Below are 26,605 nucleotides of genomic sequence, written 5' to 3' on the forward strand. Positions count from 1 at the left end.
ATCGAATCAAAATGAGAATTGCAGTGGTGAATGTGGTTCGCAGTTCTTGGGAGTGACATCGATTTTTTGCGTCGAATACCGCGGGGTATTCATCTGCGAAACCCAATACCCCCCGCCGTGACATCGTTGCCCGGTCTGCCATTCCTATTGGTCTGTGGAGAGGATCATTCGATGGTGGAGGTGTACCTCACCAATAGGAGCCGGGCGGGAAACTCTGCCGTATTCCGCTTTCAGCCCCTCTCCTAGTCGTTTCTTTCGGAAAACGTTAAAAAATTTGCAGGCGGTGGGTTCTCTCGTCGAGTCATCGTCGGCGACCGTGAGTGTCATGATCAGGTTTCCACTTACATGTCTTCTACTATTCTCGTAGTGTCCGAGTCAATCTGTGAGATTGACTTTTGATTAAGGTACAGTCAAGTGTACGCTGTCCAATCTGATTGCACCCTTGACCGATTAAATTATCTTTCGGTCGGCCCGTCACCTGATTGGTGCCGCTTGACAATCAGATTCCAGATGGTCTTGGCAGGCGCAAGGGGTCACATGCTCCTGCCTTATCTGATGCGGGGTATCTTATCGAATGAACAGGAGATCCAGTTCAGGATAAGGATTGCTAGAATGTGATAATTCAGTTGATGATACTTGGATCCCTGAGGTTTGATACTGACCGACAGAGCGGTGGCAAGCCACAAGATCTTCTGGTAAAGTGGGCACACATGATAATCCACATAGATACTAAGACTACATATTTCTTCGTGGAAAATTGACGATCTATACAGGTGTTTAACTTTGATTGTCCATGGTTAAGTATTAGATCCGAAAGTATTGCATCAACTCCAATTTTGGCGGAAGTTATCCATTTATCAAAATTTTATCATCATGATTGGGAAATATAGTTTTCCCCGAATTCATTCGAGTCATGATTTTCACAAACTCGATGAATTGGTCCGAATGGAATTTAAGACCAAAACCATTATATCACAACGTTATAAGAGCTAAAAAGGGTTAATAATATGCGCGCTTCTACCCTTTCGTGCTCAAACTCATGCCACAAACACGCTAAAAGCCATCAGAGAAGGATCAAGAATGCTTGAAAGAGACAAATACCTGACGTCGCTGAGCAAAATCATCATACAACCCCAGCCAAATATCGCGCGCCCGACAGTCATCATACCGACCAGTCTGGGAATCCATCTCACACTCTGGTTTCTTTTCCGCGATCACCGTCTCAGGAGCTTGTATCCACGGCTACACCCCGGTTAGCCTGTGACACAATCCTTGATAGAATAACATACCTTAGGAACAGGCCAGTCAGAAAAATGCAGAAACTTGGTCTCCCTCAAAACCTCGGCCGGATCCCACAGTTCTTGCGAATTACCCAAATACGCCGTATGATTCTTCGAGCGAAACTCACCTGTCACAAGATTATACGGGCGATGCGGGAGAATACATGCGCTATCTCGATATAAATCGTTCACAATCTCCATATCATACTCCTTCGAGCCAGCTGCAGCAATACTCTGCTCGATGCGGCTGAACTCAACAGCGGACGGCTGAACAAGCATAAGTTGGGAGCTCATGACCCGATCGTCAAAGTTGAGCCAATATGCTCTGGGTATGGCCACGGGGCTTGGTGGGAGGAGGAATAATTCGTCCATGGCCTGGACCTTAGCAATGGTTCAGTATCCAGATAGCTGCACCTACCTGGAGAACTGTCGCGTCCGAGTCCAGACTCAGAACGCGGTCATATTGTGTTTGGTTGAATGCTAAGAGCTTGGTGTAGCTCTGTGCCCATGTCGCTGTGGATCATTAGCAATACTTGGTGGTAGCAGCCAGGATGATGGCTTACTATCAGCAGTGTTCCGACTTTGGACCTTAATCGGCGCCAATGTCACGCCATACTCGTCGCGGGCTTTGCGAAGCAGTTTCGCTTCGACGGAGTCACCTTGGGTGGAAAATTCCGCCGGATACATCATAAAGCGATCGGCTTTGCTGCCTAGTCGATGTAGGGTCTCGAATAGCATGACCGAGTTGCAGAGATAGGCTGTGTTCGTGACGTATTGTGTATATGCGAACCGAGACCAGTCGACTTCGGAAGGCAAGGTATGGTCATGGAAAGAAGGCCGTGGGAAGCTATGGGGACGATGAAGTGGGAGTTTCCAAAGTGTGACGAAGACGAAGATGCACACAATGACCACAAGTGTCCGAATTGCCTTGGAAGTCACGAGCATCATTGCTCTGCATTCAAATGCTGGGTACAGAGAGCCGGTATTTAATCAGTGCCCCGGATGCAATGGTGGGCATCCTACAAGGCCCGACTCGCTGTTTAGCATGCAGCATAGGAGGCTACGAATGCAAGACCGGTCTCCGCCGAGACGGTGGTGATTAGGGCTGAGACAAATTGAGTTGGGTTGGCTTGGCTACAGGAAGGATACTAAGAGAATCAACGACTAATCATGGTGGGCCGAACATAGTCTGGTGTAGTTGAAGTCTATCAGTCGGAAATAGATGTCTGCCCGTTCGTGTGTCCTATGAAGTTGTCGTCCTTGTCCTATTGTGGTAAATGTTTGAATGGAATTTTCGTGCCTAGGGATACTAGATAACTCCACCTATGGGGCAGTGTAGGCCTGTATAGCCATGCCATTGGATAGTTGGAACAAATCCTTCCCTACAGGACTTGGCTCAAATCAATACTCCGGTTCGACCCACCTTTAATCTATAGATAGTAGAGTCCTATCCAATCGGAACGTTCTTGTTTGGTCCAGGGTTTCAGTTCTGAGATTGAATAATCTCTGAATAATCATATTCTCGCAGATGTCGAGATTTCTAAAGTCATTGGGTCAGACAAACTATTAGAAAGATTAGGGAGTGGTTTTTATCACTGAGATCTTTAATCACGCATCGTCGTCATTGAACACTGAGAATTGTCAAATTTCATCCAATACAAGATCACCGAAGTAGACCCGCGAACATCAGAAAATTCAGATCCTAGCCGAGGTACTTTCCATTAATGGAGATATGTCTGACCCTGTCGGAGCTAACCGCGCCAAGCTGCAGAGGCTGACGTAGAGCATCTTGGCAATATGTGAACTTATGTCGCTATCAGCTCTCTTGGCATCCTCTCTTTACCAGTTATAATATCATGTTGGGATCCCCGATGGGCTCCCACGCCGGTAGGCAACGTAGAGTCACGTGACATTCCTCCCTACACCGCTAGTTAGTCCATATAAATGGCCTACGAGGCCCCTAGCTAGATCATCATCCATCTCATTCTACACGGTTGAATCGCCTTAGTAGCCACTCCAACATATCATCTACTGATAGCATCGCTTACTCTCGGTCACTTTCAATTACACTCGGAATTGATTGATACTTGCTGCTCCGGGAGGGAGGTCATTGATATCGTTTCTGAACTGTACTTGGACGTCTAACCCAGGCCCTGTTAGTGAACAATTCCGTGAGCTGGCAACAATGGAGTGTATGGTTTTTTGTGTGGGAAGCGTTGGGAAGCGGTAGGAATCGTTTGGCTTGATATGGATGTCGCAGCTTTGAGATAGGCACAATGTGCTGGGAGATTTTGAGACAAGGATAACCTAAGTCCTTATCCTCCGCAAGATGATATTTTCATAGAAATAGAGATTAAAATTGAAAGCCCGCTACATCATCTACCATCAGGCATTAATGCCCCTTGTCACGAAGAAACTGAGCTGCTCAGCACAAGAAAATCCCATATGATCGAAGCTGAACATTAAAAACAAACACATCACGGAGTAACTTAACTCCAATAGGAAAACCTCAGTGGTAGGGCTGGCGTATGGTTGCAACTACGTCATTTTCTATATTTGTCAGCAGCTGTGGAGAACATGACTTTTCAACCAACCAAAATCAAGCACCAACATCCATCTCCAATTGATCTCTGTATCCCAGTCTGTCTGATTGAACTAACATATCCCAACATAAGCAGAAGTAAGCATGCAGCATCTTAACCCTAACACGGCAAGACCTACCTCCCTCCGTGACGCCACTCTAGCCGAGCGCCAAATACAACTAGAGAAAGATGAATGGCGCCATATCCGAAATGCCGCGGAGCGACGACGACGACAAAACAGATTAAACCAACGAGCTTACCGTACGTCACCCCCTTATTCAATAATATATCTCTACAGACTGACATACACCAGGATATCGCCAACACAAACGCATCCAACCACCCCAGAATCACTCATCACAAAGCGAGGTCCAACGTCTCGAGAAGTTCGAAATGGCAGCCTACCAATGCTATATACTGGGCCAACCTAGCCCCGACCACCTCCTCGCCCTAACCAAAGCCAATATTTGCCGCGCCTTCGTACACAATCTCAGTCTTCTGGGCCTACAAGTCGATGGCCTGTGTCAAGCAGATGTCCTCTCCCCATTTAACCATATCGGCCCCGCACGACCTGGCCCAAGACCCCTTCCGGTATCTTTACGTCCAACGGTGATGCAGTGTAGAATGCCGCATCATCCGTGGTTGGACTTTTTTCCGTATCCGAGAGCACGGGATAACCTGATCCGTAGGCTGAACTATTATGACGAAGATGAATTCTGTTTGGATATATTGGGTTTCTGGAATCCGGATGCCGTGGATAATATGTTGATGGTGTGGGGGGAGCCGACTGATCCGGGGAATTGGGAAGTCACTGAGGGGTTTATTAAGAAGTGGGGGTGGGTGATTCAGGGATGTCCGGATATTTTGCATCATACGAATAAATGGAGGTTGAGGAGGGGGGAGAGTGTTATTATGAGGTATTTGTGATTTTCTTTCCATTCATAACTTGTTTGATTTGTGATCTATAGAATGAAAAGGGGTTTAGATTTCGTATGTACAGTTTCGTAGGCCTATACTGGAGACATGCCTTGTTCATGGGTTCATTTAGAGTGATAATACACCGGGTATTGCTCCAGCAGCTTCCCTTAGACCGCTTCTACGGGAAAAATATTGAAACCACAGGGAACTAAGCATACAACTCCCCCGACCTCGTGTCTGATTAGACATCAATCAATCCTACCACATTTAGACATATCTAAAGAGTCTCCGCAACAAGAACATTTTTCGGCCTATACAGCTCCTCCAGATACCTCTCCTCCTGATCCGTCAACACCTTACCCCGAACAGCAATCGCCTGATCCAATCTCTCCACGCTACTAAACCCAATAATCGGACTCGTAACACGCTTGTTAATCCACGCCAACGCAACATGCGCCATCGGCCAATCCCTCTTTTCAGCGACCTCCATAACTCTGTTAATAATCGCCACATCAGCCTCCTGCAACTCAACCTTACTCTCCTTCTCCTCCCCACTTCTGACAGTCGACCCAAAACTCTCCGGCGCTCTCGCCAAATTCCCCCGATTCAACGGCGCCCAAGGAATCAACCCCACTCCCGTATCATTACAAAACCGATTCATCTCCCTCTCTTCCTCGCGATAGAGAAGACTGTATTGATTCTGCATGCTGATAAACTTGGTCCACCCGTTCTTCTCAGCACAGAACTGCATGCGGGCGAATTGCGTAGCCCACATGCTGCTCGCTCCGATGTAGCGGACTTTACCCCATTGGACAAGATCATGCAGGGCTTTCATGGTCTCCTCGATGGGAGTCGTGGAATCAAATCGGTGGATTTGTAACAGGTCGATGTAGTCTGTGTCTAGTCGTTTGAGTGAGGCGTTGACTTGGTTGATGATTGCGGTCCTGGATAAACCGAATTGATTCTGGTAGTCTTTGGATGCTTCGAATGGTTTCCGGGTTGACCAATGGAGGGTTTCTATGATATACATTAGCTAGGGAGGTTAAGAGGGCCTGGAGAATCAGTACCAGGCTCTTCCGAAACACCCCAGAAACATTTCGTCAAGATGACGACTTTCTCTCGCGGGATGTTATACTTCTTTAGGGCTTTGCCAACAAGAATCTCGGAGACCCCGTTCGAGTAAGCATTTGCTGTATCCCAGGTGTTGAGACCCGAGTCGTAGGCGGCTTTGAGGAGCGGAAGTGCCTGGCTTGATGTTAGTGAGAGGATTGCGTGTTGGTCTGGAGGTCGGACTTCATCTTCGCTAATTGTCCACGGCATGGACTTGGAATCTCCCAGGCTCATACATCCAAAAATGGGGACTGAGACGGTGAGACCGCTGGTTCCGAGCCGTCGGTACTCGCATGTGGAGGATTCGAGAGCGTTCTGTAGGGAAGTCGACGTGTTGGAAGACATTTTCGCGGTGGAGGTTTGCAAAGATTCGGTTCATAGAAAGTGTAAATGTATAATCTGATTGGGAAGATGATCGGATCATGGAGAATAGGCTGGTATTTATGCCTCTTCTTTGCCCTACTACAGAGGACAAGTTGTCATCCCATCAAACCGAACGGGGGAGATTGTGTTTACTCCACCTCATCGTCAGCAAAACATCCTTGGGTACGGAGATTAACCCGGATATACTATCAATTTGGTGTCTTCATATGTGTTTTATCGAACTGAATTGGATGCTTTGGATTTGGCTTTGTAAGAAGGTCCCAATCTCATGCAACCTGCTTACTCCGTAGACCGACGCTAGTGCTTAGATTGTGGGTTACTGCTAGAGCTTGACCAATAGACAGTGTTACAGATAGAAGGAGTGGGTACTTTGGTTAGTATTGCCGGGGCCGTGCGTCAAATCACATGCATTCTGTCGTGTTTGTATTGCTTTCACTCTTTCGCTTTCTCCCACTCACTCACACACACACACACACACTCTCTCTCTTTCTCTGTGTGTGTGTGTGTTTATGTCTTTTCATCCCCCCCTCCCCCCATCTTTATTCAAATAAGGATCAAAAGCCATCGAGTACAAACATTACCAACAAAGCCAATGAAAATCCTGAAGATGGTGGCATTCCCCACAGGGAGCGCAAAGTAAATTGTACAGAGGGATTAGCCAATTATCCTAAATGCATACTCATAGACAATTGTTACGGTGAAACGGATAGAAGACGGCTCGCTTCCACACCCTCTACTAGTGCTGTATACTGACACCCAGGAAGAAACAAGTGCCAACAACGACTAGTGTATGACAGGACTTCTTTTGCTTAGCTGCCCTGTAAGGAAGTGAATCCTTACAAGGGTAGTTACCCGCCTCATCCCATGTGTACCTGAGCATATAGGGGACTCTAGGGGTCCGCAGAGGTATCTGCGGGTAATGATGGCCTTATGGTCTTTATAAATACCTGGAAAAGAACTGGACATAATATTCTGACTAGAATAGTAAACAGTTACAAACACACGCCACTGTAGTATCTTACTCCAAACACATAATTTCTCATGAGACCCAAGAACAATCACACTCATAGTCTACTCAAGATACATAAACACATATAAATCCCACAAAGTCCCCAAACCAAAACCAATCCTACCCGCGATACTCCCCCATCCAATCCACCACCCACCCAACCAAAAAAAACCACCCACGCCGCCTAACCCCCCAATAAACTTTGACTTCTACGCAAGGGAGCGAAACCAAACATTCCCCGATCTACACCCGCACACCCGCCACCGTTGACGTTCCAAACCCGGCGATCCACATACCCAACAATGACATGTGTACCATCTCCACCAAAGGGAAGAATGCTACCCGTCACAGAAAAAGGTTAATAAAAAGAGAGCTTTACCCACATGACAACACACGGGCTTGAAAATTCTCCTAGAAACATTCCAAGGGGAGTAATTATGGTAGGGATTGTCTCTCCTTGCGTGTTGCAAAAGTTTAAATCTACCTGTCAGTCAAGGTATGCATGCAGGGTCGTTTTCTATCACCGAGGAGGACCGATGCGAATGATTATTTGTTGATGGTGATGTGTATCTGGCTTGATTGGGATACTCATATTGCATGACACGCGTCTTGCAGAAATGATTATGTTGTGGGATAGGGTTGCCTTGATGGGTTTGTTGGGAAGGGGTGGGGGATCCATTGCAGTCTTTCGTTGCGAGTAGTGTGGGGGTTGTGGGGAGGTTTTTGGTACGCATGGAAGTGTCTGATGATATGGGTTTACGGGGTATTTTTGAAGGAGTAGAAGATTTCAATTAGGACTCGGAGATCTTTACTCTTCACTATTGTTATAGGGAAGGGGTAATAGGTGTACTATGTAGTAAACTGACTCGGAGTATTATACGGGACGGGCCGAAGCGGAAGTGATTGGATGTAATCTCCGCGGAGCTGTGCACCCTGTTCTATTGATTATTTAAGATAGTCAAAAAGATACTATATTTCTGAAATCGGATGTAAATAACGGAAATAACCAGCGGGGAACAAATCAAAATGTGAGACACCAAAACCTTTTCCACTTGTAAAAATGTCAATTTCTGCCAGTGGTTTATTCGAGGGGAAACATCATGCATCACTTTATCCGATCAGTACACATCTCTGCCAAACTCATACTCACATCAAAAGACTCCTTACCTCATGGATCCAATCATCGAGTCCGGCAACCCTGGTTGTGTACCACATCCAAAATGAACTCCAGGGATAAATCGCCCAATTGGTGCCCGTTTTCTTGTCGATGAACCACTATCATCAATGGAAGAAGTTAGATCATATGACTGCTTCAACACAGGTGATACCCCTTACACTGAGACACGCATTATTGTAAATAGTGTTTTGAAGCGCCTGCTCTATTGCCTTGCTGTAGCTTTGTTCGCTGGATGCCTTGACCTGTACGGAGGAGACCTTTTTGCTAAGAATGGGCTCAATGACGCGGATGATAAGGTCGACGTAGCTATTGCAGTGTTAGTTTGCGGCGTCGTGTGCAGAGAATGGATGAAGTCTACTTTTCGATAGCATAGATTGTGGACGTATGCCCCGTGCCTGAGTTTGGACCGAGAACGTAAAAAAGGTTAGGGAATCCCGACATGGCAATTGTGTTAAAGGCCTTGATTCCGCCGAGGGACTGCCAGTGCTCAGCGCGTGTTAGGCCTTGGCAGCCTATAACTTGAGTGTCGAAGTGGGCTAGCGAAAAGCCTGTTCCGAGGATCTGTGAAGAGTCAGTCGATCATCAACCGCGACTAGAAGGTAATGGTTTTGACAACGTACAATAACATCGGCAGGATAAATTTCACCGGATTGAGTTAGAACCGAAGATTCATTAATCTCAACCACTGGACCATTAACCAGCTGAACATTCTCCCGGTTTAAGCAATGGATATAACCGTCATTGTCAAATACACGTCTCTGCACTTGTTAGTCCGCTACCATGAACTGACTGGGGAGATGTACCTTGCAACCTGCTTCGGTGGTCGGAATCAACAAAGACCAGTACTTTTCTATTCGTTTGTGTCAGATCAATACTAATTAGACTTCTCGAGAAGAGCTTGACCCACCGGGAGCGTTGTCAAGAATGTAGCGTCTGCTAATCAGGAATTGCTGATCTCTCATACTCGCACCCCTTCGGTTCCGACGGAATTGCAGAGTGGCTGTCTCGAGATAGAGAAATATCATAATTCGAACCAGCACCAATAATCCCGGGACATATTTATATGCACCTTGCCAGAGGCTTCCAATAGTGGTATTCTGTCCAGGAAGGTAGAGTTGCGGTGTCTGAATCAGTGTCAGCAATATAAAAATCAAAAGCCGGAGGCTTCACAAACCCGGATAAACTGGGTAATTTCACGAGCTTCTTTAGCAATTGCTGGTATTACCTGTGTTGCAGAGGCTGGAAACATTAATAATCCATGAAACTCAACCAGTCACATTGTACTCACCGCCGTTGCCAATCACTACCACTCGCTTGTCTCGCAGAGACACTGTCTGATCCCAATTGGCGGTATGAACAACGTCCCCTCTGAACCGCTCCGTTCCGGGGATGCTGGACTTGTTTGGCACAGATAGGGCTCCGACGGCAGATATTAGTATTTTACACTCGCGGGTGAACTCTTGTCCCGTGCAAAGATCCTTAAGGATGACAAGCCATATTTTGGAAGAGTCTTGCCATGAAGCGCCCACCCACTCAGTATGCCCGATGAAATGCGACGCGAGCTGATGGCGCTCGACCACGGAATTAATATAATGTAGGATCTCATCCTGCTTGGGAAAGAAACAGGAAAAATCTGTTTTTGGCGCAAAGGACAGGCTGTATAAGGCAGCTGGTATATCTACACCGCAGCCTGGATCTGATACAGCGTCACCAACGGGCACAATAATGATATGACTTATGGCAGAAGCAACAACTCACATTGATTTGCACGCCATGCTCCTCCAAATCCACTCGCCCGATCAAACACAGCAAAGTCATCACAGTGCAGCTTTCTTTTGAGCTGACATGCCATAGCTAGGCCGGAAAACCCGGCCCCTATAATGATGACTTCGTTGAAAGAAGTGTTAGATTCAGACACCGTCATTGCGAAGACGGATGAAGAACAAAGTCCGTCTCAACTGGTTTTCCTTCTGATGATGCTTATGATGTTCCGGTGATGTCAGGTGCGAAGAGCCTTCAAATAAGTGGACAAGGTGGAGGTACGCAAATGATCATCATCAGTAGTTCAGGCAAGGAGCTATACATGGCCTTGAAATTGCAAACCATCCTATCAGGCATGTTATTCCATGGAAGGCGAATGCCAATCTAGGCCAGGACTTACATTTGAAGCAATTCAGGGGACGATCAATGCTGACCGCCGGAGAAGATCATGAAGATATGTCCGAGCGCCAATACCAAGATCTGCAGCAGCGCTATCGGATGTGAAGCTTGGAGCTAGAATTGTGAAGTTCTACTTGGACATAGAGACTGATTCCTCCGGCTATCAGGCGGTGCAAGACCAGAAGAATCAGGGCGATGACAAAGACTAGATGGTTTTCTCTGTGTGATGAACAAGAACCAGAGGAACGACATGGCTACGAAGTCTGATGCAGTATAGAAAGAAGTATGGCACATGGCCGCTGACAGCATGTGGAAATGACAGGCAATGACAGCAGCGTCTCTCCTGGTGTCTGTCCCACATTCATTTACATTCCCATTACTTTCTTCAGACTGTAGGCGTGAAGGCAACCCCCCCCTCCCCCCCCACCACGAGGAAAAATGTAGAGGCAGAAACAGGCTACGAGGCGAGGGGTTGCAAGACTGCGTGAGAACACCCAATGGGACCACGCGAAAGCTGTCAAGAGTGCCAAAAAGCCGAATGAGACCGACATAAAAGGCCAGTACTACTGATCTACGGGAAAGCGCTACCAAGATTTTGACTGCATTCCCAGAGAGACGATCTGTCACTTCCCTTTTCGTCGATTTGCAGACTGCATTCCCCCGAATTGATAACTGCCACTTCCTTTTCTGTCGATGTGCAGATGGTGACATTCTCTAGAAAGAAGATCTGTCAGTCACGTTTGTGTTCTTAAGCGGATTGTCACATTCCATAAAAATAAGTTGTGTAACGTGGGTTTTGCATGCAGACTGCAGCATTCCAGAGAAGCAGGGTAACTTCCATTTATGGGAATATGCAGATGAGGCCAGTCAAGGCACATTGGGGTATTTTCGAAATATAAGGACTAGAAAATATAGTTGTTGCTATTCTATCGAGATCACTGTCCACCGTTTTACCCGAGCTCAACATGTTGCTGCGTGCTACGATTTACTTCTCTTCTGCCTCCCTGCTCTTCAGGATATCAAAATTAGCTCTTCAGTCACCTATTGCATTGTCTTTTTCGCTGGCCTTGAGCATTTTCATCTCTCTAAGCATCCTATTGTTCAAATTAATCTGGTCTGCATATGTATTCCGCTCCTTTCGCCTTCACAGCAGCTGCATCAGGAGGGAATATATTGGGAAACCATTTCTATTTCCTGCAAAGCTCTCCCATGCTCGTCGGTTTCCCGTGGCCGAGCGCTATAACTACTGGTACGATTACTTCATGATAGGTATCCCAGTGGGGCTCCGTGGTCGTGTCGGCAACCTCTTATCCATTGATAATACACCTTCGAAGGAAAGATGGTGGCAGAGGTGCTGGTTCACGATTGATGCAGGATACTATCTTGACCCCGGTAGTGGGGAACGCAGCCTGGAAGAGAAATTGCATTGCTTTCTTCGATCAGAGGTAGGTCCATCTCCAAACTTCAGGCACTGATAGAATCATCACTAACCTGTAACCCAGAACCTAAACCCAAACGATTACCCATATGCCTATCTCCTCAGTGTCCCCAGATTCTTATGGTGGCAGAAGAGCGCCATCAACTACTGGTATCTCTACTCTCCATCGCGGGAACTAAAGGCAATGATCATGGAAATCAACAACTCTTTCTACGAGAAACGCAACTTCTTCTTTCCACTCTCCCCGGCTGGCTCGCAAAAAGATGACCTCCGTGGAGTTTCGCAAGGAGTCACTGCTACATTCCTAAATGGGCCCAGCGAACCGCAAGACCTTGTATTCCGAACATCTGCCTCAAGGTGCACAAGTTATAAAGGCGAATGGGAGAAGAGCATTTTCGGATCCCCGTTCGAAAAGGTTGGAGGGTCAATGCCAGCGAAATTCTCGGATATGTTAAGTGAAGTTCCTCCACGACTGCAATCTACCCTCAGCTCAGTCAGCCCGGAGGGCCAGATAAAAGTGACCAGTCGGTTATCATCTTGGGGTGATGCAGTCGATCCCCTGGATTCGTCGTCATGGAATATTCTGAAATTCATTTTGAGATGGACGCATGTAGGCGCCCTCTCAGCACCGCGCATTGTCAAAGAAGCTCTGAAGGTCCGGTTCAGAGGAGGATTGAAGTATTTGCAGCGGCCTGAAGTCAGAAAGGGAAGTATAGCACGGAAAGAAACTCCAATCGAAAGGTGTGCAGTGATTCCATACCCTTTTCACACCCATCTGAATGCTAACCGCTCCTCTACCAGATCCTTAGAACTAATCTTCCGCGAATACCTCTCCCAGCTCATCAAACACTGCGACACCCCCCTCACATTGAGATATACTCCTCCCAAAACCATCAGCTTTGAGCCGATCACCTTCCATTCTCCTATTCCACCAACCTCTCATCCTCGACCAATTCTCGAGATCTGTCCTATCACACCTCGATTCTTCACAAGTATCACACAATATCAGACCGCCAAACAGGGATTCCTGACAGAATGTATGCCATGCACCACAGAAGCCGACGATACATCCTCGCGTCTCTACGTCTCGGATTGGTTCTTATTGAGTGATTTACTTGATCGTGCCACACCTACCCTGGATGATACTCTGGACTGCAAGACCAGCACACCTGGATTCCGATCCCGATGGAAATGCGCTGCTGCCAATCACCTCATCCCCTGGGTGCGTCGGTTGTCAGCATCCGAGACAACGTTCATGGCTCGGTTTGCATCGTTGAACTGTCCAGCGGATACATATTGGATGTATCGAAAATGTGTATCTCATCATCTGTTGTCCCTGATGCTGCCGATTGAGTCTCAGGCGGTGGTACAGTTATGCTTTATCACGATGAGGATGTTGCTACTTCATGCGGTGTTGGATATTGCTGTGCGAATGACTGGAATTGGTTTTTGGATGAAACATCTGGGTATAGGCTCGGTGTCTGGTTCTGTTGTTTATGCTGGATGGGATCTGTTGGAAACCTACGTCGGGAAGTACTACCTGAATCCGTTTGGATGGGGGGAAGGATTGTGATAGATGATGTTGTGTTGAGGGCATTTGGATTAGGTCTGTAGCCTGAAGACTGGGAATGTCGATACGTGCACCCTGTTAATGGAAGGTCTTTTGTGAGGTCATATTGCAGGGTGATTGTACTCCGGTACATTTATTAAGAAAGACTTTACAGGGTATCCTAAAAAAACGGGGTATCTGGATAAAATCACTCGATATGATTAGTATGACCGGAACAAGGCTAGATCACGGGGTGATAAGCTAATACTATCTGGGTTAGTCTCAGTGGGACCCGTCGTATATATACGATGATACTAGTACTACTTGCTAGCTCCACCCACACTTTCCACTGCTGCTATTGCGAATTCCTGTTTCCTCGTATTCATACGACAACAGCCCGTCGGTGCTGCAACAACCATGACCAAGCACCGTAAACCACATGCCAAGTCCCGACATGGCTGTTTACAATGCAAGGAACGACATACTAAGGTAGGAGTGATTTCTCTTCCAGTCACATGCTTCCGTTACTGATACTCTCAGTGTGACGAATTCCACCCCCAATGCATGCAATGCCGAAGGCAGCAAATCTCCTGTAGTTTCTCTTCGCCGAATTTGGCGGTAATGCCCCTCAATGAAGATTCGCTCGCCGATCTCGAACTGTTGGAGTATTGGCATCGGTACCCGCTGATTCCGGGCATGCCCCAGCAGGCCAAGCACCTTGAGCATGGCTATGTCCAACTCGGGTTCTCACACCATTACCTGTTGAACAGCATTCTCTCCCTGGCCGCTCTTCAACGGTTTAATGGGGATCGCTCTTGCACGCGCTGGTATTTGCGAGCGGTCGCGCATCAGCAGGCAGCCATCAGTCGCGTCAAGCCTCATCTGCAGGGCCTGGAGACATCGACTTCTCATCACAAGGCCGTATTAGCGTTCTCCACCTTTACGTCGCTATACGCTGTCACCGAACCGCTTTTACGCCTGAAGAGGGTCGGTTGTGGCTCTAGTCCTAACTTTGACCCCGTGGCAGAGTTTATTCGTGTCATTCAGATTGGCAGGTCCACTTCAATCTTTGTACAGCAACATCTGAGTTCACTAATCCACATGGACCCATTCATGGCCTCCAAATTCTCTTCCCATCAGCTCGCCTATGCCGGAGACCTGGAAGCTCGCTTTCCACAACTAGGACTAGTGCAGAGCTTTATCGAACAGTATCCGGACGAGAATGAGCATAAGGCTGTATGTCTGCACGCTGCGAAACTAGTCTTCACATACATGGCTGTTTTTTTCGACAGCATGCAGGGACAAAGACAGACGCGGGTGATCTTTGCGTGGGTTAATGAGGTACAAAATCCCTTCTTGGATCTGTGCTCCAGGCGGCATCCTCTGGCGCTAGCAATCCTGGCACATTTTGCTGCGTTGATGAGCCTAAATCGAGGAGCCTGGTTTACGCAAAGCTGGTCGCAACTGCTTCTGGAAGACATCCGCTATACGCTTGATGGCTGGGAAGATATTATACAGTGGCCTATGGGGATTGTAATGCAGAGTGATGTCACCACTATCTAACCGGCATTGTAGGTCTAATTATATATCAGGCAACACGTTCGACGTTTGCTCCACCCTCGAGAGACGGTGTTCGGTATGCCGCTTGACCGATCATTGGGCGTGTGTCCCTGATTATATAACCCTATCAGGTCTCATCTCCCGTCGCTGGCTTTCAGATACTACACTTGAACCGCACTTTGACAGTCCAAGTGCCCACTGACATCATGTCCGAATTGGAAAAAGAGGTAGCCTGGGAGTCCAGCATCCTGGGCACTCTGCACAAACAGCTCCTAGTCCGCCCCATCCCCATCCCAACTACTCTACGACTCGACGGCATGTCCGCCATCGTAACCGGTGCCAATAGCGGTCTCGGCCTCGAGGCAGCACGCTAGCACCTCAATCTCGGAATCTCACACCTTGTCTTGGCAGTCCGCTCGCAGCGCAATGGCGAAACCGCCGCCCAACAACTACGCGCCGAGTTTCCCGGGGCAACCGTGCAAGTTTCGATTCTCGACCTGGCAGATTACGACTCCATAATCGCCTTTGTGGACCGATGTCGTCGAGATCTACCGCGAATTGATTACGCGATCTTGAACGCCGGGGTGCAGCGGAGCATATTTGAGCGGAATGAGAAGACCGGCCACGAGTCGGTCTTTCAGACAAACTACCTTTCTACGGCTTTGATGACACTTCTCCTCGCATCGCTTATGAAAGAGAAGAAGCGGCAGCAGCAACCCTCTGTCCTGACTGTCGTCGGCTCCGACACGATGTACTTCAGCAAGCTGCGCTTACCCACAACCGGTTCTCTATTCCACCTAATGGACCGCCCCGACACATTTGACCGGTTTCAACAATACATGAATACAAAACTCCTTCTGATGATGTTCGTCGTTGAACTCGCAGCTCGCGTCAATCCAGCCGATGTAATCATCAATGTCTGCAACCCAGGCCTGACGTACGGAACAAACCTGGGTCGCGAGGCGAATAGGGTTGCGCGGGTCATCATGCGCCCAGTGGTAAGGGCCCTCGGGCGGCCATTGCATGTGGGTGCGAGTGTGTATGTCCATGCGCTGGTGATGGAGGGCATCGCAAGCCATGGAGGGCATCGCAAGCCATGGAAGGTTTGTTAGCGATTGGGCTCTAAAACCGTACGTAGCCATTTTCTTTTATTCGAGGGGTGACTTCCTGCGAAGACTGACCGACTGTCCAGGTACGCTGCTGTGATGTACACCGAGGAAGGTCGGAGAATAAGGGAAAGGCTTTGGCAGGAGACGATGGAGGATCTTGAACATATTTCGGCACTCGAATCTACTTGGACCGAATTTGTGTAACTACCAGCTGACCTGTAAGTTTGATCACTTGGAGTATCCTAGTATGTAATCTGTACTTATCGTTCGAAATTTTGAGATACGATTTATAAGAAGTAATGGAGAAGGAGATAAATCAGTTCTCCGCCCTTCGCACTTACCTGCATCACTTGCCAAGATAGATAGTGTCACCCACTCATATACATCTGATCACTTCAATGACCGTAGGCTTCGTATAACAATTTGGCCTGTAACCTGCAGTAATCAATTCCGTGGGTGCGGGTTTCGGAATTCCCCCCCCCCGAGTGCGGGCTTCCGGGCCTTGGAATACCGACGGGATTCGCTGCAACCAATCTAATCTAATCTTGTCTCAAGCCCTGCAATGGACGCCATAAAATCTCAGCCTTCCGTCGCCGCAATATGTACAGCATCCAGAGGCACATTCAAAATCTACTGGCCAGTTCTGCTACCACCGCAGCCATGAAACATTCAAGAGTCCCTTTTTCAAGCTCCGTCTCCAAGAGGCCAAAAACCTACCTCTATATACCAGAGGAAGCAGAGCGCACTCTGCACCATGTCAAGAACCGCAATGGCGACACCATCAAGTTCCAAAACCCATATCCTTCCTTCGGGTCCCCATCTAGCATCTTCCAAATGATGTCGAAGATATTCAAGTACCTATATTCGACCCTCAAGATCCCCACCCATCTAACTTGCCTCCTCCCGCAGAGCCCAACGAGCAGGCAAAATAAGCCAACCCGACTGCACAAACATCAAACTCCCCGTCATCCCAGCTACATTCTTAACCTCCCGATTCAACAACAATCCCTCCCTCCGCGCCACCTGGCTCGGCCACGCATGCTACTATGTCGAATTCCCCAGCGGACTCCGCGTGCTCTTCGACCCCGTCTTCGAAGACCGATGCACGCCCGTCCGATGGGCCGGCCACAAGCGACTAACCCAACCCCCCTGCTCAATCAGCCATCTACCCTTCATCGACGCCGTGGTGATCAGCCACTCTCACTACGACCACCTCAGCCACAAATCCGTGCTCGACATCCAGCATCACCATCCCGAAGCGCACTTCTTCGTCGGCCTAGGCATCGCAGACTGGTTTCGACAATGCGCCATCTCCAACGTAACAGAACTGGACTGGTGGCAGGATGCAAACCTGGACCTACTAGACTCCGTCTCCAAATCAATCCGTATCACTGCAACCTTCTCCTGCCTCCCATCTCAGCACTCTTCCGGCCGCACCTTAACAGACAAGGACTCCACCCTGTGGGCTTCATGGGCTGTCTCGTCCGGTGGAAAATCCGTCTGGTTCGCCGGCGACACGGGGTATCGCGCGGTGCCGGAGACTGAGAGTACGGATGACTACGGTCCCGAGTATATGTCGCTTCCGCGCTGTCCCTGCTTTGTACAGATTGGACGACTCCGCAGGCCGTTTGATCTCGGTCTTATTCCTATTGGTGTTTATAAGCCGCGGTTCTTGTGGAGTCCACTCCATGCGAATCCGCGAGACGCTGTGGAGATTTTCCTTGATACGAAGTGTCGGAGCCATGGGTATACATTGGGGTACTTGGGCTCTTACTAGTGAGGAGGTCGATGAGCCGCCGAGGCTTTTGAGAGAGGAGTTGGAGAGGAGGGGATTGCCTGGAACTGGTGTCTTTGATGTTTGTGCGGTTGGTGAAAGTTGTGAGTTTTGAAGCCTGTAGTCTTGTTTGACCGGGTAGGACTTTGAGGGTACTGTTAAAATTGTGTGATGTAATTACGTTATGCTGTTTTTTAAATGGAGGGAGGAGCTTGGTTCAAGTGTAGTGGCTCATGCATGTATGGTATATATAGCCCCGAATTATAATTCACACTTGAGCACGGTGGATGGGTCCGTGTGAATACGACGACGCCACTATGTCCTTAGTACTATATTCTATTGGACATGTGGGACCCATACGAGCCAATAAGCAGTCAATCACACCGGATAACACCTTGACAGTACCGCAATTGTGTCCACGGAATTCATTCTACCTGGGCTTCAACAATATCTTCCACCATATGAAATACCAATACTTTCGAAAAAAGATAAAAACCTGCTGCCAATCCAGTCTACTACCTCCCTCACGACAACCGCTAACAGCCAAATTTTTATATACACCCTTCAAATCGAAGATCATATCTCATGCAAGTGAAACGACGTATTCGTAACAAATTAGTGGGTGTATCTTGGATTCCTCAAGGAAGCTTATCAGCCGCGTGTTCTAATTGGTGGCGTTGCGATCTAGGCTTTTGCTTGAATGGAGGGATGTGACGGTGAGAAAGTGTTTGTGTTTTTTGGGATTGTGAAGAAGAAGGGGATGGGGATTAGTCTGATATAAGTCCATGGGAAGGGAGGGATTTATTGTCAAGAAAGGTAGCTTCATTTCATAATGAACGAAATGACTGCTATTGACTCATGGTATGATATAAATGTGGTAAGGTGTAAATGACGGGGTAATATTTATGAAGGGAGGTGATGCAACCATACGTTTCAGGTTAGGCAAAGATTGTGTTTTAGAGGGTAAGGAGATCTTTGTCACTTGGATGTAGCATATACCTGAGGTGCTGTGTTTTGGTTAAGAGCCTGAGGATTGTCTTGGATTACTAAGTGGATATGACTATGTTATCTCATTGTTTATGTACGGGATACTTGAGGTCTTACTTGAACCTTTACTTAAGATTTTGTTTGGAATCCCATGAAGTCTTGCGTAGAATTGTATATAAAGAGCTCTACATAAAGCTTTCTGTAGCTCAAAATCCCGAATGAGGTTCTGTATAAGACACTAAGTGAGATATTGAACACTAGGCCAAGCATGCTTTATATAATAGCTTGATCATCCAGAGTAAATAGACAAGAATGGGGTTATAGCCTGGCTGGTGTAGCTGTAGCGCCACCCTTGGATATCTGTGTTCATAGAATTGCTCTTAAGATATGAAATATCTTCAAGCGTCTTAACCATATAATGGAATTTGATATCGATCTCCAATCTGACATTCTAAACCTAATTTCCTAATGAGTGGTCTATATCAAACAAAGTCTAACCCCGCCAAGTCCCGCTGCGAGTATATCCAGCCCTGTTTTGCTATTCAATAGTAACATATACGCACCCAGACAAGCCTGCATATGCTAGTCAATCACTTACAAAAGCGACGAGGAGCATCCGGCCATACCCATCGCGATACCAAAGTTGGAGAAATGTCCAGCAGTGACACCGACCTGCCCGTTGCCCGCAGAGCAAGAGGTATCGCGTTCACCGCTGCACTTGACCGTGCTGGCCTGGGTACCGGAGCTGTAGTATTCCTGGTGGGGTTAGAATGAGATAGAGGTTGGGCTATGGGAAGGACTCACAGTGCCGTAGTGGACAAAGTCCCAAGGCCACATGACGTACATGTTCTGGTGCAGTGAGTAAGTAAGTGTATGATGGGCATTACAGGATGAAAAACTTACTGGAACACCGTCGCCAGCGTTGTTACCACGGTTCAATGTTCCGTTCTGGGAGGCACCAAAGTTGGCAAATGCCTCGTTACCAATGGGGTAGGCAGCAAGAGCGTTGCTGATGAGCTCCTTCTCGGGGAAGTTCTGCGCCAGTGCGATGTAGGAGATGTATGTCAGGGAGCCACCAAGGGAGTGTCCGGTGGACTCAAGAGAGTAATCGGGGTATTGCTGGATCAGAGACCTGACTTCCGAGATGACATCGTCGTGGACGGAAGACCAAGGAGAGAAAATGCCGTGCATCATTTTGGCGCCGGAGGGGAAGTTGACGCCAGATAGGGTGGGCTCGACGAGGGTGGTATCGACATCGTTGTCGATATCGATCACTGTGATGGTTAGCTTGTTTGTATCTGCAGAGTGGTGATGTGTACTGACTAGAGGTGGAACCTCTCATGGACACTGTGATCCGCTTCTTCTCGGTGGAGTATCCGATGAAGCCCTGGGAAGTTAGTTGAGGGCTATTTGGTTGGAGTGACAGACATACCTGAGTATCGGTCACGAGATCGTTGATCTGCTTGGTGATGGTCACATCAAATGCTGAACCAGTACAACCGGTGTAGGCTGCGGAGGCCAGCTGCGCAGCTCGATGAAGTTCGGTCCATTCGGCGGTATCTATGCGCTGTCAGGGTAGTCCTGGGGAGACGAGCCTTAGACTAACCTGCGGTGGCCCGAGACTGGAGCATTGGCACAGCCAAAGCGAGCGGAGTTAGGGCGAGACCGCCAAGAAGAGAAGACTGTGTGAAACGCATTGTAAAGAGAATGAGTGACCAGAAAGATTGACAAAGAGTGATTGACAGAAAAGGATTGACAAAATGATTGGAAATGGATGGTTAGACTTGTCAGACAGAAGGCGATGAAACCTTCCATCGCCTGCCCTTTTATAAGACAACTTCCAACATGTTTGGTGGTCGGTAAAATTTTGATCCCTGAAACAGCAGTGATACATATCATTGGATTTGGTAACCTGGCTAGGGAAACCCGAAATCACCGGAGCGGATGACTCCCAGGGTATGATTAGATTAAGGATTAAACTTTGGGCCATGCGCCGTACCCAGTCATCGTCTATGCGCCAAGGTACAAGACGAAATGCGGGATTTCCATGGGGTGAGGCCGTGGGTGAGCATCCAGGGTGCCGGTTAGGGCTTCCTGCGCCGCTCCGTTGTTTCATCGCCGGCCAACTGTGGGGACCCATGCGCTCGACCCAAAATTGAGCCCTGGGCGTTCAGTGGTCGGACCCTGGCTGCCTAGTGACCAGTAAATTGATCGACAGGAGTATAATTAGAAGGTTCGACAGGTCTCTGCTTAGCTCTCTGGGAAAACCTCGGAAGGATGTTTGAGACCTCAACCCTGATCCTCCCCACCCGCCGTTTTCGATAGATTTCCGACGGCCTTCTTACGCCAGGTCCAAAGCTTGACTCGCAGATCGATTGCGATCGGATATCTATTCCCATTTTTGTCGCGGATTAGTTCTGATGATCTCATACCTGTCTTTCATCAGAGTGAGACGGGTCACTTTTCAGACCGAGGCATTCCCAACAACCCCCCCCAATAAAGCCAAAACATGAATGACGGGTTTTGGACTCGGCGCGAATAGAATGCCATGTTTGTTTCCAATCATCCTCAATGCATCATAGTGACTGTATACTGGGAGCGGATGTTCACACGGCCTAGAACAGTCATTTGGAGTTTGGACTCATAATCCAAGGACCGAAAATGGGACCATCAATAACCCAAAGGACTGGGTCTGGTGCCTGATAGTTTCTCACAAGAATCTCGGCCATGGTAAATGTTGCCCCATCGCCTTATCTCATACAAGGCACGCCGCCGGTCCTTTGAACCGGACAAGACAGGCCGGATGCAGTGGCGATTCTTGATCCCGTCCCGGCACGAACCTGGTGTTCATATCGCAGGTAACATGCCGATGGTAGAAACTCGCCGGTCCTTCCGGCATGACATCAATATCCGGGATAGCAATTGCCGGGAGTTGCTTTTTCTGCCGTTCGAGGTAGGCATGGGCGTCGTCAACTGTAGATGCAGTCTACCCAGATTAATGAAGGAAGTTTACCTGTGGTGCAAAGAGGGAAACCATGACGGGACTTCTCAAGTGCCGAGGCAGAGCTTCTTTGTTTATCGCTTATCATTCGCTCATATTCTAAAATGCTACCTTGATTCGATAATGCCTTGCGTTGACCATGATCATAGACTCGACCTACCGGGCCTGCTCCTGATGGTTCCTTGAAACTGAACCGGCTTGACAAACCACATATTCCTTGCTTTCATATCCTTGCCGTCCCGTTGCTGTATCTCAATATCATAATTCAGGACCAACGGTGGAATAAGCTTGTTTATCTCGAACAGCGAGATATTCTTCCCCACACACACTCTTGAGCCGAGGCCAAAAGGCATCAGGCATTGCTCCATCATTCGAAGTGTTTCAGTGTTATTCGACAGCCATCTCTCGGGCACAAAGTTGTCAGCATCACCCCCCCAAATCTTTTCATCTCGATGCATCACCCAGCTATTGATTCCGACATTTGTCTGCAATCATCAATTTAGTTCAGATATAGATTGGCAAAGATTGCTTACACCCTCTGGAAAGAATTTGTTGCAGATCACAGCACCTCCGCGAGGGACCAGGCGGAAAAGGGGAAATCCAACCCCCGGGTGAAGCCGCATGGATTCCTTGATCACGGCTTGGAGATAAGGTAATTTCTGTGTTTCCGGAAATGAAGGATCGCCCTCGATAAAAGCATCATCAAGCTCTTGGCGCAGCTTTGCTAGTTTGTCAGGCGATCGGTACAAATAGAAGACCGCCGCACTTAGGCCAATTGCCGTGGTGTCGCTCCCAGCGCCGATATTAGATGCCGCGCTAACCTTGATATACCGATCTGTTAAGCCTTTCTCCTCATCCCGCTGCGCATGGAGAAACCTCTGTATCATCGGAAGAGTTTCTGTTGAGGGCTTTTGGTCTCCTTTCTGCGACAGCTCGGTGAATTTCTGGTCGGTGAAACGACGCACGAACAGGGTATCAGACGATGCAAAGAACTTGCCCAAGAAAAGAACCACGGGTCTTAGCCACAGCATGAGACCCGTCAAACTGCTGAAGAGAAAGTTCTTTTCTAAGTTCGCCATCAGGTTGTTGATGTCTTGGCCCTGGTCAAGGAAACCGATTCGTTCGCCGTACTATTTGGTAAGCATTGTCTGTCGCTTCACATCGCTGGATAGAACTTTCAGGGAGGATTGAACACATACAGTAATTCCGCTGATAGTATCAAAGGCAAAGCATTGCAGCCAATGCCCTAGGTCCACCATCGAGCCGGCCTTTGCAAACGAGTCAAGCTGGGCGCAGAACCGCCGGATACAATCATTCACATATGGCTCGTAGGAAACGACCGCAGACATGGAATACATAGATGCGACCTTACGACGGGCGTCCGAATGATGGGCAGTGTTCCGAACCGAGAACAGATTGTGGTCTTGGGGGTCAGGCGAGAAGTTCCAAGCTTCATACCACTCTGATTTGATGAATCGGGAACCATGAGCATAGATCGACTTGAGAGCGTCGATGTCATTGAGGCTATACCAGCCGGGAGCAATTCGCACAATCTTGCCTGCAAAATATTAGCTAAGTGCTACTTTGAGAGATTTGGTCATAACTGCTCACCGTGATCTCGATGCAGCTTCATGTTGGTATATTGGAAATCGCCTTTTATCATCTGCCATATATACCACAGCCGGGTGTACCGGGCCATAACAGGGCCTGGAATGTCACGGCCTGGCAATGCACGTCTCACGAATACTGCCAGAAACAGGCATAAAGCAACCGCAGAAAGGGTGGGGATGGTTAACACTGTCATATCGATTCGGCAATGCAAAGGGCCTGTGCTGCAGACTGAACGTGAATTGTTTTCTCTTCTGGGTGATGTCGTGATCTTATATAATGGAGGGCCAGTCGGAGGGGATTACCACATTGCATCCGCCACGCTGATCGTGCATGCACCTAGCAACACGTCTCCCCATCAGGCAATCATCTAGTCTCCTTCAAGGGTCGACATGCATGTTGACTAAGCGGGTCTCGGACCTTGGAATCCATGCAGGGTCCGAGGATTAATCGCGGAATCCAGGGATCCGTGTCCTCCACAAGACTCTGTCAAAGATACTACCATGTAGACCAAAAGGTATATCTCTAATGACTGCTCGTGTAGAAGACAGAAGATCTCCCAACAGACTTGGCAAACGACAACTTGTCCTCGTCAGCGGCGTTGGCTCTGAAGTCAGATGCTCGACCAGGGTATGACAATCTGCATCGGAGAATAGCTAAAAATAGCTTCATACCCCGCACCACAGCCAGAAAAATCCTGGAAAGGGCATTGCCTTCTGTGAGATATCAAATCTATTCCTCTAGCAGACGATACGAATGCAGCTCGACCAACTGGTCACTCTGTCCACATTGGCTCAATATCATTCCACCGCATCCGCTGCCCTCGCGGGCCGTTCCAGTGGTGCACCTGCGCCCCCAGAAGGTGGCTGGGTCTAGTCTTGAATGACCCATATGACTTCATGCATCCATCATGCTTGATCTAAAATAAGCGTCTTGCTTCCAATCGAACCAATCCTTTCCACCATTTGAGCTTCTGACAGTGAAAGTTCCAATATCAAACGTCCCATGGAAGACAATGATCAGTCCGATGGGTACCCTAAATCTGGCCCTTTTCCATCATCCATGTCGACATAGACTACCAGGCCCAACCAAGAATATGCATACAATCGGTGTAGTCGCGTGACTGCTTCTTTGATGCAATTCCGTCCTCTAGCTTTTTGTCGTCTGCCTCACAATCTTAGCCCTAACAGTTTCACCCCTCGCCATTCAGTATGTCCTATCTATCCAACCCAAACCATTATCACGGACTCTATGACAATACCTACCGTCCTCAATACAACTTTGAAGCTCAGCCTCCTTCCAGCCAACAAACTACACTAATAGGCCAAGAACCTGACCTATGAACCCACGCAGTGGTGAGCAGGGAAATGGTGCAGAGTACTAGTATGTCACTTCCATTCCGCACTTTGGCCATAAACCAATACGTATCAACTCTCTATCAGCACCTCCGACCGACCGCTTCAGCGCAACAATACCCCGCCTCCACTCCAGGAACCAGGAGTCGGTCCTTATGAATCTGGCAGCGAGTGCAGCCTGGGTGGAAGCATCCTAGGTGGTACGGGTATTACCTGGGCCATTAGAAGGGACATGAGGTTCTGGGTGCTATGAGCGGGGGATTCCTCGCAAATTATCTCAGGAATCACATAGACGATCGAAAACAGCAGCATTATTATGATCGGAGATATGAGTATCGTGAACATCATCACCACTGCCATCATCATTGTGGGGGTAGGTGGTATCAGCATTTGGCCTACAATACTTTTTCGTTCGATGAATTTGGCTAATTCGTAGCGGAATGATCTCCTATTTTCCTTTCTATTTTTCCCACTTTTGCCGGAAATTGACTGGGTGTTTGGGCCCAGATAGCCAGATGGGAACAATCTTTGAGCCTGCCACAGCATTGATGTGGTCCATCCATTATTGAGTATTTGATGTGACAAGGACTATACACTTCAACACAATACCTTAACTGTCACCGCTAAAGTTAGGGCATTGATCCTAATTGGTCTTCAACTCCAATATAGATGCCGCTAATTCACAGAAGAGTATCCTGGTCATTCCCTCGTCCATTGGCTTTTGTTGGTAATTCTCTTTTTCCAGTGACCCCTGTGACCTAGAGGTATTTCCTTTGGCACTAACTGCAATTAACTGGCATTATGCTCATACCAGCGTTGGAGAAGACCTCAACGACCTGGAAACTGAATCAATCAAGGGAACCATCGTACCCATTCAATCTTGTATTCACACACCCATTTCACCACATCATACTGGGCGGTATGTCTTCACCAGCCCAACCCTATATAAATATCCCTCACATCTCAGAGAACAATCTTCCCTTCCAACTCCCATACTCAATAAAATCCCTCATCTACTGCCTTCAAATCTCAACAACGAAGCTACATTGGCCTTTCTCTTCCATTATCGTCTCAGGTTCTACCTCAATATCTCGCAACAAGAGCCTCGCTTTCAGCACGAATAACAACCTATCAAACGACCAAGATCCACCTACTCTGGCACCATTATCCAGAGCAAATACACCTTTTTGGGCGTCCACTGTCATACCTTGCACAATGCCCTGGATTCAAATCCGAAACCCGATGGAAAAGACACCACATAGCTGGTTGCTCTTCGCAGAAAGAGACCATTGTATAACCACTCGAACGATCCGAGAAAAGTCAATCCTGAACGCAATGATGCTCTCCGATGGTCTTCCCATTTTTTGGCGATATATTCCGGATACCCCGAAAGACCAAAGGACGGGTACCTTGTGATTCCAAACTGTGTGGTATGCGCCAATCTTTACAAGTGGTAGTACTTTATACGTCATATAGACAAGTTATCCAACATATATGGTTCAGGAGAATAACAAACATTTAATTGCTTCCCGAAAAGACCCAATCTACGGTATTTGCCGGATGTCCAAGGCTTAGTTACATCGATCAGTATCGACTACCAACGA

General features: G+C 48.0%; 11 protein-coding genes across 11 annotated transcripts; 6 read left to right on the top strand and 5 right to left on the bottom strand.

The window, feature by feature from the left end:
- Positions 1 to 998: 998 nt before the first annotated feature.
- Positions 999 to 2,295, bottom strand: BO94DRAFT_627354 (nucleotide-diphospho-sugar transferase). Its single transcript, XM_025617415.1, has 5 exons — positions 1,844 to 2,295; positions 1,699 to 1,793; positions 1,290 to 1,655; positions 1,102 to 1,242; positions 999 to 1,053 (listed from the first exon to the last, which is right to left on the bottom strand). Exons 1-5 carry the CDS (start codon positions 2,226 to 2,228, stop codon positions 1,018 to 1,020), a joined length of 1,023 nt encoding a protein of 340 aa, XP_025463689.1. The 5' UTR covers positions 2,229 to 2,295; the 3' UTR covers positions 999 to 1,017.
- Positions 2,296 to 3,920: 1,625 nt separating this feature from the next.
- On the top strand, positions 3,921 to 4,822 carry BO94DRAFT_499935 (DUF3425 domain-containing protein). Its single transcript, XM_025609402.1, has 2 exons — positions 3,921 to 4,123; positions 4,176 to 4,822. Exons 1-2 carry the CDS (start codon positions 3,967 to 3,969, stop codon positions 4,787 to 4,789), a joined length of 771 nt encoding a protein of 256 aa, XP_025463690.1. The 5' UTR covers positions 3,921 to 3,966; the 3' UTR covers positions 4,790 to 4,822.
- A 235-nt stretch (positions 4,823 to 5,057) lies between these two features.
- On the bottom strand, positions 5,058 to 6,235 carry BO94DRAFT_524346 (aldo/keto reductase; the record flags this gene model as incomplete). Its single annotated transcript, XM_025610262.1, has 3 exons — positions 5,058 to 5,797; positions 5,848 to 6,025; positions 6,074 to 6,235. The coding sequence occupies 3 exons, from the start codon at positions 6,233 to 6,235 to the stop codon at positions 5,058 to 5,060; spliced, it is 1,080 nt and encodes a 359-aa protein (XP_025463691.1).
- A 2,194-nt stretch (positions 6,236 to 8,429) lies between these two features.
- Positions 8,430 to 10,384, bottom strand: BO94DRAFT_474662 (flavin-containing monooxygenase; the record flags this gene model as incomplete). Its single annotated transcript, XM_025608523.1, has 9 exons — positions 8,430 to 8,558; positions 8,619 to 8,766; positions 8,819 to 9,021; positions 9,081 to 9,218; positions 9,264 to 9,310; positions 9,368 to 9,584; positions 9,635 to 9,699; positions 9,749 to 10,156; positions 10,219 to 10,384. 9 exons carry the CDS (start codon positions 10,382 to 10,384, stop codon positions 8,430 to 8,432), a joined length of 1,521 nt encoding a protein of 506 aa, XP_025463692.1.
- Positions 10,385 to 11,585: 1,201 nt separating this feature from the next.
- On the top strand, positions 11,586 to 13,631 carry BO94DRAFT_474645 (uncharacterized protein; the record flags this gene model as incomplete). The annotated part of the gene is made up of 3 exons (XM_025608522.1): positions 11,586 to 12,065; positions 12,123 to 12,799; positions 12,860 to 13,631. 3 exons carry the CDS (start codon positions 11,586 to 11,588, stop codon positions 13,629 to 13,631), a joined length of 1,929 nt encoding a protein of 642 aa, XP_025463693.1.
- Positions 13,632 to 13,987: 356 nt separating this feature from the next.
- BO94DRAFT_227624 (Zn(II)2Cys6 transcription factor domain-containing protein) lies at positions 13,988 to 15,272 on the top strand. The gene is made up of 2 exons (XM_025606278.1): positions 13,988 to 14,096; positions 14,148 to 15,272. The coding sequence occupies exons 1-2, from the start codon at positions 14,025 to 14,027 to the stop codon at positions 15,168 to 15,170; spliced, it is 1,095 nt and encodes a 364-aa protein (XP_025463694.1). The 5' UTR covers positions 13,988 to 14,024; the 3' UTR covers positions 15,171 to 15,272.
- A 392-nt stretch (positions 15,273 to 15,664) lies between these two features.
- On the top strand, positions 15,665 to 16,368 carry BO94DRAFT_227621 (uncharacterized protein). The gene has a single exon (XM_025606277.1). The coding sequence runs from the start codon at positions 15,833 to 15,835 to the stop codon at positions 16,277 to 16,279; it is 447 nt and encodes a 148-aa protein (XP_025463695.1). The 5' UTR covers positions 15,665 to 15,832; the 3' UTR covers positions 16,280 to 16,368.
- A 568-nt stretch (positions 16,369 to 16,936) lies between these two features.
- BO94DRAFT_627358 (Metallo-hydrolase/oxidoreductase) lies at positions 16,937 to 18,090 on the top strand (the record flags this gene model as incomplete). The annotated part of the gene is made up of 2 exons (XM_025617416.1): positions 16,937 to 17,130; positions 17,186 to 18,090. 2 exons carry the CDS (start codon positions 16,937 to 16,939, stop codon positions 18,051 to 18,053), a joined length of 1,062 nt encoding a protein of 353 aa, XP_025463696.1. The 3' UTR covers positions 18,054 to 18,090.
- Positions 18,091 to 19,473: 1,383 nt separating this feature from the next.
- On the bottom strand, positions 19,474 to 20,864 carry BO94DRAFT_227640 (putative alkaline lipase). The gene is made up of 6 exons (XM_025606280.1): positions 20,644 to 20,864; positions 20,470 to 20,597; positions 20,361 to 20,424; positions 19,941 to 20,311; positions 19,842 to 19,886; positions 19,474 to 19,793 (listed from the first exon to the last, which is right to left on the bottom strand). Exons 1-6 carry the CDS (start codon positions 20,732 to 20,734, stop codon positions 19,632 to 19,634), a joined length of 861 nt encoding a protein of 286 aa, XP_025463697.1. The 5' UTR covers positions 20,735 to 20,864; the 3' UTR covers positions 19,474 to 19,631.
- A 1,317-nt stretch (positions 20,865 to 22,181) lies between these two features.
- Positions 22,182 to 23,842, bottom strand: BO94DRAFT_559662 (cytochrome P450; the record flags this gene model as incomplete). Its single annotated transcript, XM_025614086.1, has 4 exons — positions 22,182 to 22,523; positions 22,572 to 23,168; positions 23,238 to 23,596; positions 23,650 to 23,842. 4 exons carry the CDS (start codon positions 23,840 to 23,842, stop codon positions 22,182 to 22,184), a joined length of 1,491 nt encoding a protein of 496 aa, XP_025463698.1.
- Positions 23,843 to 25,674: 1,832 nt separating this feature from the next.
- BO94DRAFT_227632 (uncharacterized protein) lies at positions 25,675 to 26,530 on the top strand. The gene has a single exon (XM_025606279.1). The coding sequence runs from the start codon at positions 25,803 to 25,805 to the stop codon at positions 26,415 to 26,417; it is 615 nt and encodes a 204-aa protein (XP_025463699.1). The 5' UTR covers positions 25,675 to 25,802; the 3' UTR covers positions 26,418 to 26,530.
- Positions 26,531 to 26,605: the final 75 nt, after the last annotated feature.

This window comes from Aspergillus sclerotioniger (genome assembly GCF_003184525.1).
Source record: "Aspergillus sclerotioniger CBS 115572 chromosome Unknown BO94scaffold_30, whole genome shotgun sequence".
NCBI classification, from domain to species: domain Eukaryota; kingdom Fungi; phylum Ascomycota; class Eurotiomycetes; order Eurotiales; family Aspergillaceae; genus Aspergillus; species Aspergillus sclerotioniger.

What these genes read in the sequence shown, in the direction of transcription:
- BO94DRAFT_499935 (XM_025609402.1), top strand. Translation starts at nt 3,967, where the DNA reads ATGCAGCATCTTAACCCTAACACGGCAAGACCTACCTCCCTCCGTGAC. An exon ending in ATTAAACCAACGAGCTTACC is followed by an intron (nt 4,124 to 4,175) that starts GTACGTCACCCC and finishes GACATACACCAG; the next exon opens with GATATCGCCAACACAAACGC.
- BO94DRAFT_227632 (XM_025606279.1), top strand. Translation starts at nt 25,803, where the DNA reads ATGCTCATACCAGCGTTGGAGAAGACCTCAACGACCTGGAAACTGAAT.
- BO94DRAFT_627354 (XM_025617415.1), bottom strand. Translation starts at nt 2,228, where the DNA reads ATGATGCTCGTGACTTCCAAGGCAATTCGGACACTTGTGGTCATTGTG. An exon ending in CTGACTGGCCTGTTCCTAAG is followed by an intron (nt 1,243 to 1,289) that starts GTATGTTATTCT and finishes ACCGGGGTGTAG; the next exon opens with CCGTGGATACAAGCTCCTGA. An exon ending in ATTTTGCTCAGCGACGTCAG is followed by an intron (nt 1,054 to 1,101) that starts GTATTTGTCTCT and finishes GATGGCTTTTAG; the next exon opens with CGTGTTTGTGGCATGAGTTT.
- BO94DRAFT_227640 (XM_025606280.1), bottom strand. Translation starts at nt 20,734, where the DNA reads ATGCGTTTCACACAGTCTTCTCTTCTTGGCGGTCTCGCCCTAACTCCG. An exon ending in ATCTCGTGACCGATACTCAG is followed by an intron (nt 20,425 to 20,469) that starts GTATGTCTGTCA and finishes CTAACTTCCCAG; the next exon opens with GGCTTCATCGGATACTCCAC. An exon ending in ACGCTGGCGACGGTGTTCCA is followed by an intron (nt 19,887 to 19,940) that starts GTAAGTTTTTCA and finishes TCACTGCACCAG; the next exon opens with AACATGTACGTCATGTGGCC.
- BO94DRAFT_227621 (XM_025606277.1), top strand. Translation starts at nt 15,833, where the DNA reads ATGACACTTCTCCTCGCATCGCTTATGAAAGAGAAGAAGCGGCAGCAG.
- BO94DRAFT_227624 (XM_025606278.1), top strand. Translation starts at nt 14,025, where the DNA reads ATGACCAAGCACCGTAAACCACATGCCAAGTCCCGACATGGCTGTTTA. An exon ending in GCAAGGAACGACATACTAAG is followed by an intron (nt 14,097 to 14,147) that starts GTAGGAGTGATT and finishes TGATACTCTCAG; the next exon opens with TGTGACGAATTCCACCCCCA.